At 34.3% G+C, this 10,915-nt stretch overlaps 2 protein-coding genes across 2 annotated transcripts; one reads left to right on the forward strand and one right to left on the reverse strand.

The window, feature by feature from the left end:
* Positions 1–1,173: 1,173 nt before the first annotated feature.
* Positions 1,174–6,332, reverse strand: LOC116028749. The gene is made up of 3 exons (XM_031270562.1): positions 5,504–6,332; positions 1,603–2,140; positions 1,174–1,435 (listed from the first exon to the last, which is right to left on the reverse strand). The coding sequence occupies exons 1-2, from the start codon at positions 5,632–5,634 to the stop codon at positions 1,609–1,611; spliced, it is 663 nt and encodes a 220-aa protein (XP_031126422.1). The 5' UTR covers positions 5,635–6,332; the 3' UTR covers positions 1,174–1,435; positions 1,603–1,608.
* Positions 6,333–7,737: 1,405 nt separating this feature from the next.
* On the forward strand, positions 7,738–8,780 carry LOC116030862. Its single transcript, XM_031273214.1, has 3 exons — positions 7,738–8,046; positions 8,148–8,192; positions 8,372–8,780. Exons 1-3 carry the CDS (start codon positions 7,794–7,796, stop codon positions 8,497–8,499), a joined length of 426 nt encoding a protein of 141 aa, XP_031129074.1. The 5' UTR covers positions 7,738–7,793; the 3' UTR covers positions 8,500–8,780.
* The last annotated feature ends 2,135 nt before the right edge of the window (positions 8,781–10,915 follow it).

Consider the following 10,915-nt stretch of genomic DNA (forward strand, 5'->3'; position numbering starts at 1 on the left):
GAATATTCCACAAATTTCAACCCATTGTGAAGATCTGATTGCTTATTCCCTTTGCAACATGGACTCCCATCAAACCAAAACTAATGTAACTTGTGTATCTAGTTTGAATAGTGCAGTTTTATGTGGCATTCTCAATGAGCTGAATTTCATTTCAATCTCTACTCTAGCATTGACTTAACTAGCTTAAGTACATGTTTGGCCCAACTTATGTAGGAGCTTATTTACTCCAAAAAACACTAAGACATGGAGCCAAACACTAAAACAACAAGAAGGATTTTTAAGGGGAGAACCTCCTCTTCATTAATAATAAGCTGAGCAAACCAAGAATTTAGATAGACTTAATTCTCCACAAGTTTCCACAAAACTCAAGAAAAATATTGCAAATAAAAAATATTCACTTTTTGCAAGATCATATCCAGGGTTTGATATTAACAAGCCATGCCTGAACCAAAGATCTCAATTATATGCCCACAACTTTATTGTTTATATAATGAAATGAAGCCTGCATCCTGTGTTCTCAATAAGCATCTTATTGCTCTCAATTATGAACAAGCATCACCCTTAGCATCCATAGCCCATTACCCCAATATCTGCATCTAACCTCATTCACTAGCCAATTATGAAAATAAACAGGTTGTCTAACCTCATTCTGCTAGACAATTATGCAAAATAAACAGGTTGTCTAACCCCATTCTGCTAGCTCATTACACAACATAAACAGCATGTTTGACCTCATTCAGCTAGCTCATTACACAGCATAAACAGCAAGTCAGCATATTATACATATCCATCACTTAGTAGATTATGCAAAGAAAGTCACAATCCAGTAATAAATGGATACCAGTAAAGCTGCAAGCACAAATCAACCATTCAATGAATTCCAATCTAACTAAGATCCATTAAAAAAAAAAAAAAAAAAAAAAAAAANAAAAAAAAAAAAAAAACTTTTTTATCCTTAATTATTTTGAGTATTGAAATGTAATCCTTTAATTATAAAATGAAAATATTTAATCCGTTAATTATCTTTTAAATTATAAGCATAAGTATCTTACTTGTCAAATAAATAAATCGCTTTTTAAACCAATTTTGAGAAGGGATATTTTGATAACTTTATGTAACAATTTTCTTCCTCTCTTCGCATTATCGTTCAACTAACAATAGAGCAATAAAATATTTCACCTTGACGCACATTTCTTCATTCACACACACACACACAATTGACGCACATCCATACAAATTGACAAGAAACTGACAACAATATAATAAATTAAAAGGTAACTACCATTTACAAAATCAAACTTGTAGCATCTAGTTTAATTTAATCTTCTTGCGACTTGAAGAAAGCTTTCTTTGGATTAAGGACATGTTGTGCTTTCCAGATCATATCGAGCTGAGAGCACATTCCACAGTACTAATTAGAATGCATGAAAATTGCCTGCTTAAGAATTTTTCAGCACAAAAACAAAACAATTATAACGATCCAAAATTTCAAAATCTCCGCCAAACATAAATATGATCACGCTGGGGTAAACAGAGAACCAGAAAAACTAATTCTAATAATATCCGCTTACACAGCAGATCTGTGTTACTTTTGTTATTTACCTAAATTCAAACCTCAAGGAAGTTCAGCTTTTTGCAAGATAAAGCAGCAAACGTAGGTTGATTAGTAAGGTGACCACGTTGAATCCACTGCATTATGTCCGGGCGTACCATGCCACTGTAAGTATTGCTTCCAAGGTTAGCTTTGAAGTCACCAAGCCTGCTAATGCTGAACTGCCTGTAGTGGATGCTAGTTCCTGCAGGCTTTGTAGGCCTCATCATCATTGCAACAGTGGGAAAGGCTTTAGGCCACATATTTCTTGATGAGGTAAACAGATGCCTGCTGGAATCCTGATCCTGTTTTGCATCAAACTTCTGAAAACTGTCGAGCTTCTTGGGGGGTGTTGAGTTTGCAAGTGGTTTGGAGTTGAATTTGTTCGGACTGCCAATGGAAGGGGGTTCTCCTCGGATGTTAGCTGTTGGCTTTGCTTTATCAAGCCATCGAAGGATCCAGTTGCCAAGATTCCTTCCAGCTTCAAGATCTCTTTCTTGTATTTTCCTATGAAACTTGAGTACCACATCAAACACAGCTCGTGTTCGTCTGCAAGACAATGAAACTCAATCAGCCAACCAGCCACATAAAGAAGGATCAAAATGGTTCTACTGTTCTACCATACAATGAAACCCAGGAATATTCACATGAAACGGCATGCCACATCAAGTTAAGAAGCATTCATTTCATTTTGTTCATGTCCAGATCTTTATTAAGTACACATGTAGAGGATTGAGTGGATACAAGAGACAAACAAAACAGAACAAGAAAAAATTACTATGGATGGAATTTACTATCTTCGGCAAAATTCCATGGAATGTAATGCTTATTCAAAATGCTCACCAAGAAAATAAATAGAGTACTATAAAGCAGACAAAGAAGTATATTCAGTATCATTCAAGCACGGAAAGTCTGAAACTATGGAAATGCCAGTAAAACTTACAACGAAAAGTACTCCATCTTCAAGAGTCAAGACACCAAATAAAGCTTTTAGTGCTTAGGCAATGGTATTCAAGAAGAGAAGTCAAAAGTCACTTGAAAGTTTAAGGAGTTCAGAGAATTAGTGAAAACATCTTACGCTTGAGGACAGTGCTTAAACTACAAAATGTCAGTCTATTTGCTAGCTCACCCCCAACCAAGTGGGGTTCAAGAGTGACAACTGATAGATATAAGGAACCTGAAAGGAAATTATTTTCTTCTAAAATTCAAGATTTGCACATTCTCAGATTTATGCATAGTTCCAATAGTTTGTTTAAAACGTATCATTTACTTCCTCTGACAAAGAAGAGAACCACAACCACTTTCTTCTTACTAAATGGAAGCTGTTGGAATCAAATTTAATGTAAGGATATTATTTATTTTTACCTATTGTAAATTCAAATGTAATTGAATGATATTATTTTAATATGGAAGAATAGATATTAAACAGATAACTTGAAAGATAAAGTTGCCTTTCATGGATTGAATAAATTGTTAATGGCTACAAATAAAGTGACAAACTAATAGTTATATGTGATGTTTCAGATACACATCTGGTTGATGACCATAAAACACAACAGGCATCTAACATTAATTGGATGTATGCATTTGCATCTTCTAGTCTTTTTTTTACAAAGATTTACATGTATACTGTTTATTTTGTCCTTAACCAGAATAAAACTTTACATCTGTATCCACATACAGAGTTCATCAGCATCATTTCACAATGTTATGCTCATGATCAAATCTGAGATTTTCAAATTACAAACCTAATTTTGTCATGTAAAATTCACCTCTCAAGACAAGGAATAGAGAGGTTAAGTTCATTTCAAATATTTTTTTTTTTTTTAAACATGGACAGAGTTTTCTAGGTACAAAATAGTTGGCATAACCAGTTATGCTGGTCATATCTAATGGATGGGATGAAGCTCGTGGAGAGCAATATGCAGCAAGCCAGCAAGGTAAATGCAAACAGAAAAAGATAAAGCATACAAGCCAGCAAGGTAAATGCAAACAGAAAAAGATAAAGCATACCATGGAATGTAATGCTTATTCAAAATGCTCACCAAGAAAATAAATAGAGTACTATAAAGCAGACAAAGAAGTATATTCAGTATCATTCAAGCACGGAAAGTCTGAAACTATGGAAATGCCAGTAAAACTTACAACGAAAAGTACTCCATCTTCAAGAGTCAAGACACCAAATAAAGCTTTTAGTGCTTAGGCAATGGTATTCAAGAAGAGAAGTCAAAAGTCACTTGAAAGTTTAAGGAGTTCAGAGAATTAGTGAAAACATCTTACGCTTGAGGACAGTGCTTAAACTACAAAATGTCAGTCTATTTGCTAGCTCACCCCCAACCAAGTGGGGTTCAAGAGTGACAACTGATAGATATAAGGAACCTGAAAGGAAATTATTTTCTCCTAAAATTCAAGATTTGCACATTCTCAGATTTATGCATAGTTCCAATAGTTTGTTTAAAACGTATCATTTACTTCCTCTGACAAAGAAGAGAACCACAACCACTTTCTTCTTACTAAATGGAAGCTGTTGGAATCAAATTTAATGTAAGGATATTATTTATTTTTACCTATTGTAAATTCAAATGTAATTGAATGATATTATTTTAATATGGAAGAATAGATATTAAACAGATAACTTGAAAGATAAAGTTGCCTTTCATGGATTGAATAAATTGTTAATGGCTACAAATAAAGTGACAAACTAATAGTTATATGTGATGTTTCAGATACACATCTGGTTGATGACCATAAAACACAACAGGCATCTAACATTAATTGGATGTATGCATTTGCATCTTCTAGTCTTTTTTTTACAAAGATTTACATGTATACTGTTTATTTTGTCCTTAACCAGAATAAAACTTTACATCTGTATCCACATACAGAGTTCATCAGCATCATTTCACAATGTTATGCTCATGATCAAATCTGAGATTTTCAAATTACAAACCTAATTTTGTCATGTAAAATTCACCTCTCAAGACAAGGAATAGAGAGGTTAAGTTCATTTCAAATATTTTTTTTTTTTTTAAACATGGACAGAGTTTTCTAGGTACAAAATAGTTGGCATAACCAGTTATGCTGGTCATATCTAATGGATGGGATGAAGCTCGTGGAGAGCAATATGCAGCAAGCCAGCAAGGTAAATGCAAACAGAAAAAGATAAAGCATACTGCAGTACTAGGGGAAGATGGCTACATATATAGACTCACCTACCATTAACTACTATAACAGTTCCAATAATCACATAGTTATTAGTATTAGATCATCCTAAGATAGAGTGTAAGACCTTACATTTTCAACGAGGATATTTATCAAACCAATTCCAGCTTCAGATATCACTCATGGCATATTAGGACCTTGGATCAACTACCTTGTCATTGAACTCAAGCAATTATACAATAGCCAACCTTGCATCCAGCTAATAGATACTGTAACTAGACCACTTTTCTAGAGACCAAAGCAGTTTACTTCCTAAATTACCCCTCATCATTTATACAACTAACATTTCACACAAATTTCAGAAATTTCATGATGATATCTTGTCTCTTTAAATTCGCTAATCTCATTTACCATAAAGCCTTAACATCTGTGTCATGAGCTGAAGATTTCTTCCCCCATTTCCTTAAAAGATTCAACCAATTTAGCTCAATCCAAAAGAATTGCCAGTAGTTCTGAGAATGACAGGTTTCTCTTATTTGTGCACATCACGTCAATAAGGAAATCAACAAATTACAGAACGATACAGCACATTTATTTTCATAAAACTGAGCCAAATTCCTAAATTGGATGCGCGCGAGCGCGCCCACACAAAAAGGAATAGAGACAAAAACTAGATGCATCGCAATCACAATACACGAATTGAAAAACTGAAATGTTCTATGACAATCGAGAAAAGAAAAAGGAATTAACCTGTGAGCAAATTGACGAATCTTCGGATACTTGGGCCTAATCACCCGCCGCTGAATCCTCAATGCGAGTCTGTACGTTCTCTTCAAACCTAAGAAATACGCCGTTGCCAATGTTATCTCCCATAGCACCATCTTCCCTTCCCCTCTCTCTCTCTCTAAGCTTAATCTTCCTCTGTTATTTTTCTCTCTAGAGATGCGTTCGGACAGTGTAGAATACAGGCCTTTTTGGGGTCTGATTTCCTATTTAAGCGTATGAGTGTTTGGTTTCGTTCTGGGCAAGGCAGGTGTGTCAAGTGTCAAGTTTAGGAGCCGCCGCAGATTCGGCCTTCCAAGCGCACGGATGACGAGCCGGCGGCTTTCTAATTTTAATCCGGTTTGGGTAAATCTGTAAATGCACACCCCAACATTTTTAGTTTTCAAATTCCCTTTCGTCTTTTGCCGCTATACACAAAACTCGCCGCAGAGAACCCCATCCCATGGCCGCAGCTAACTCTCTGCTTCGAATCTTCAGACTCCAAAAGACGATTCTCCTCCCGTTCTCATCCGAAAATTACCAATTTGTGCCATTCCAATACTCACTTCTCGTCAATCTCGCCGGCGGCGCAGCCTCTTTTGCCACTCTGTTCCATTTGCTCCGCCTCGACTCTACTCGCTGTGGCACTCAATCACGGCGCCACAGGCCGCGTCGGCGACCCCTCCGGCAAGAGTCTATAGCGGCCCCGAGCTTGATTTGCTGCATTGAATAAAAACATTGCCGGAATTTCTGATTGCGTTGCTATTTCTTTAATAGATTTCAATGGAAACATATGATTCCAGTAGAACCAAAGTAGTCAATCATTTTTTAGTTTTTCGATCTTACTCCTTGCTGTCCTTGGAAACTATTGGAATTCATTTTCAAGATTTTGTTGAGCTGAGAGATCTCAGATTTCGCCCTGTTACAGGTCCACAATAAGAGCAAAATTTGACATCGTAACAGTCCAATTGTTAAAAGGTTGCTTAAATTTTCAGGCTTACTTGAAAACTCTCTTCCAGTTGGGTAGGAGTTTGGATCTATTGCAAATAATTTTAAGATGAGCTACACCAATTTATTTAGAGTCGGATTTGAGTTACATTTTTTGTGCGCATAATGATACAATTTGGTGCGAGTTTAAAATTAAGTAGACTCTATTTATCTCATTATAAGCTTCGAGACAGGTTCATGAAGTCTAATTACACAATTAGAATTAATTCTTTTATAATTTCATCAAATGAGATAGACTCTTGACTAAATATAGGTTGTGACTTTAATTTAAAATTGCTTCACTTCCTCATACTAAATTCACATTTGTATGGTATTTGTTACATTAATGTTTGTTACGTATCCTTTGCAATGCCATTGCCTATTTTGTTTATTATGACAATATATTGAGTTTCTAAAATGAGAAATTTATCTTATTAAAATTAATTATGCATTCATTGTACTAAGTCATTATAAAATCCCAACACCTGCATTACTTGAAACTTAATAGAATAAAATTCTTAAAAATATGATAAAAATAAATCAAAAAATCATTCACAAAACCTCGCATCATCTCTGGTACTCTCACACTATTTTTAAATGTACCTATGATTTTCACCGTCAAACACATTGACTAATCCCTTCACTGAATTGTAGATCCTCACACTATTTTGAAATAAACTAAAACTAGTATCTGACCCGTGCGATGCACGGTAATAATTTTTGGCATTTTAATAGTTGAAAAGTATAGTATAATAATAGTTAAAACTTAATATCCTATTTACTTACCATTAGTGATGTTATTCAACGGCTTACGGCTCAACGTATTCACCAAATCAATACAACCTAAAAAAAGATTTAAAAAATACAACATAATCCCTTCACTGAATTGTAGATCCTCACACTATTTTGAACTAAACTAAAATAATATTGTTTTAACCGATCTATAATCTTTTTTTTTTTTGAAAACGATCTATAATCTTAATTAACCACATATACATATTAATATATTATTAAGTTTGTACCGTCACCATGGTTCATTGTTTTGCGGCATTCTAATTGAGGCAAGGAGCCTAAAAATCATGGGGTAATTAATAACAATAATAATGGCGCACTTAATTTGAGACAATATATTTATTATTTTATATTTAATTCATTGGTTACGCATTTTTAAAAATTGATATGCTCCCCTATTAAATCCCAAGCTTTACAGATTCAAATACACAACAATCATCATTCTCGCACAGTCTCACTCATTCCATTCCTATCAAGCTCTCTCTTCCTCTTCCCAGCAATGCAGCGCCAATCACTGGGCTCGCCGGGATCCAAGCACCTCCTCGTTCAAGCAGGCCGCGATGACGTCACCTCCGCCACCGTCACGGCGGCGGATTCCGCCGTTTCGCTCCCGGTTAACTATGCCGAAGACGAAGAGCGCAAGTCGGTGAAGTATCTCAGCAAATCCGAGAACTACGTTCATCTCATCCCCGTCCTGACTATCCTCTGCTTCCTCATCCTCTACCTCTCGTCTCACAATCCTTCTGAGAAAGGTAATGCAAAACAGTAGGTCTCCGTAACTTCAATTTTTCACTTTTCCGGAAAGTTACGTACGTTCGTGAACATTTACTGAGTAGTGTGGATCATGTTTCAGACTTGGCTCAGTTCAGTGGATCCAAGGCAATTTCTAAGCCTATAGGTAAAATGCGCGCAAATTATTGCTCTCTGCTTGAAGCTTCATTCTCGTTTTTTGTCTGATTCATTCACTGAATTTGCAGCTTACAAGTGCGATTTCAATTTTCTAATTTCAAATTTCAAATTTATGTGCAATACTCACTGATTTTTATTCCGGTTTGTGGATACTGATGAATCAATCAGGAAACAGTGACAATTTCCAGAAAGATGTAGATGTCAAGCGAGGCGATATTTTGGCCATTCGAAGCTTGAGGAACCTGCGGGAGGCTAAGAAGAAGTATAGATTTAACCGGAAAACGGCTGAATTTTAAGCCGTAGTATCTGTGTGTGTGTATGGAGTCGCCGGTTTTCGTCGGTGGAGCGAGCCACGTGAGGTCCCCGTTATATCTGCCATTTTTTTCTGTTTTACCATGGCTGTATTATTATTACTCGTACGGAGAATTATTTTTGTCTCGTTGTGTGTGACAGTCAAATTCCCCACAGCTATTATTACTAAAAGTAGATAAAAGATTAAAAGTTGCCATTAAATGGTAGTACGGATTCATATGAATTTTTAAAGTATGGCAACAACATTCAACTTTTGAATTGTGAAGTTGGCTCTGTTCTCCATTTTAAATATATTTCCTTTGCTCCAAACAAAGATAGGTATTGAATCCATTGTTCAACTAATATGGAAATGTTTAAAAAAAAAAAAAACTAATATGGAAATTTACGCTTTTTGATTAGCCTAGCGGCCCTAGCGTAATTAAATGTGACAAACGTGAAGGGTAATAATGGGAAGCAAAGCAGTTGAGGGAGAATAATATTGCACCGCGGTTACAAAGTTAACAGCGAACCTAGTGTTATAGCGGTAAATAATTACTAGATTTTGAAAGCACATTCTAGCACCAATGCCATTGGCACCGCCAATTTTGAAACACTCCTCTATTCCCCTCTCTCTTTCCCTCTCCACCAAGAGATCACACATTCTTATTTAAAAAACATAACCTCACAAAGTTAATTATCTCATATAATTATGTCAGGTTCAAGTATAGGCCCGTGAATAAATTATATGGTAATTAATTTGTTATATACTCGATCTCTAATCCTTAATACATAAAGCTTTAGTGTAGTTTGGGAGGTTGCAGCCCTCTTGAAAGATCTTGATGTATTAGGGTTGTATTCAACCTCAAAGAGTACCCATTTTTTTTAAAGAACAAACAGGCTGTTATATGATTGGTTTAGGGGATTCATGTTGTGATTTTCGCCGGTAAAGATATGTGCCATTTAACCATTATTCTGTCAGGTTGATCATGTCACGTGTTTACACTGAATTGACTTGGACATATAATATTTAATATTATTGAATTAACTGTAGTATATAAAATGTCTAAATATAACATCTTAAACATTTCATTTAATATTATTGAATTAACTGACTCGGACATCGATTTTTAACTCAATCCTCGTAAGTTTAAGCATGTAAAATTTTTTAATATTTCTATCTTAGTTATTTAATCCGAATTCATAGAACAAATTTTCTCCTATAATTGAGAAATGAAGAATATGAAATCATCTTGAGTGCTCCACCAATCGGCTAACACTAAACTAGTAAACTATGTTATATTAAATAATGGACTGCTCTTAAATTATGTTATGATGAGATACTTAGCCCATAAGGAGACGCTTGCAAATTTCATTGGTCAGTCGCTGTGTTTGTTCGAAATAGACAATGCAAAAACTATAACTCAAGAAAAGATTTCATTTTTCAATTAATCTCATATCTCTTCCTAGTCTTATTTTATTTTTAATGACTCCAATTTCCACAAAAGCTTTTATTTAATACTAGATAAATGACAATTGGTGCAAGCTTTGTGTGCATAACATATCCCGTTGATTTGACATTCATGTGATTAACTTGATATTTAAATTATGATTTTTTTTATAAAAGAAAATGTTATATCCCTTTTTTGCAACACCCACACCCACGATATTTTGATAAATATTATAGTACATTTTTTTTTTTAGGGATAGAGACTACACTCACTATGGAAAGTAACAATGATATATTAGATAAGTACTTAAAATTCCAATGAAAATTGTCTGATAATTTTTAAGGTGTTGTGATCCATATTAATAATCATTTTATGGGTGATTAAAAATAAAAAGGATATTTTTTCATCCTTAAAATGGTCTAAAAGTTGGACAAATTATAATTTTTTACTGTAAACTATTAGTTTCTAGCTACTTTTTTTTTTTTTTTGGTCACTGAAAATTTAAAATTTTCTAAATGTGGGAATTGAAGAAATTTTGTTGGGAGCAACGATTGTTTGATATTTAATTATTTACCGAAGCTAAAATAATGTTGTCATAATATTTTTGTTTTTATTATACAAAAATTCAAGAAAATATAAGGAGGTGTAAAAGAATATTCCCCATATTTTTATTGATAAATTGACTTTCTAGATTTTGAATGGAAATTTGGAATAGCGATTGTCAAAGTCTCTTGACAAAAGAGAAAGAGTGTTTGGGTGGCTTCCTTTGATTTTTATATTATTATATTTTTGGACCTTCAAGACAATTAGCGTGAAACGACATTAAATGGTAATAGAAACTTTTGCGTAAATATGTACATCATGCCCATTTTTGAATTATTAGACTTTATATTCTAGACACTATAATTCACTATTCCTCTCTATATTATTAAGAATATTATTATTTAGCATTCTTATTTTGATTGAAACTCTT

This window comes from Ipomoea triloba, chromosome 9 (assembly GCF_003576645.1).
Source record: "Ipomoea triloba cultivar NCNSP0323 chromosome 9, ASM357664v1".
Lineage (NCBI taxonomy): Eukaryota > Viridiplantae > Streptophyta > Magnoliopsida > Solanales > Convolvulaceae > Ipomoea > Ipomoea triloba.

Coding starts and splice junctions, on each gene's coding strand:
- LOC116028749 (XM_031270562.1), bottom strand. CDS start 5,634: ATGGTGCTATGGGAGATAACATTGGCAACGGCGTATTTCTTAGGTTTG. Junction 2,141..5,503: donor ATTCGTCAATTTGCTCACAG/GTTAATTCCTTT, acceptor ATTGTCTTGCAG/ACGAACACGAGCTGTGTTTG.
- LOC116030862 (XM_031273214.1), top strand. CDS start 7,794: ATGCAGCGCCAATCACTGGGCTCGCCGGGATCCAAGCACCTCCTCGTT. Junction 8,047..8,147: donor TCACAATCCTTCTGAGAAAG/GTAATGCAAAAC, acceptor ATCATGTTTCAG/ACTTGGCTCAGTTCAGTGGA. Junction 8,193..8,371: donor GGCAATTTCTAAGCCTATAG/GTAAAATGCGCG, acceptor TGAATCAATCAG/GAAACAGTGACAATTTCCAG.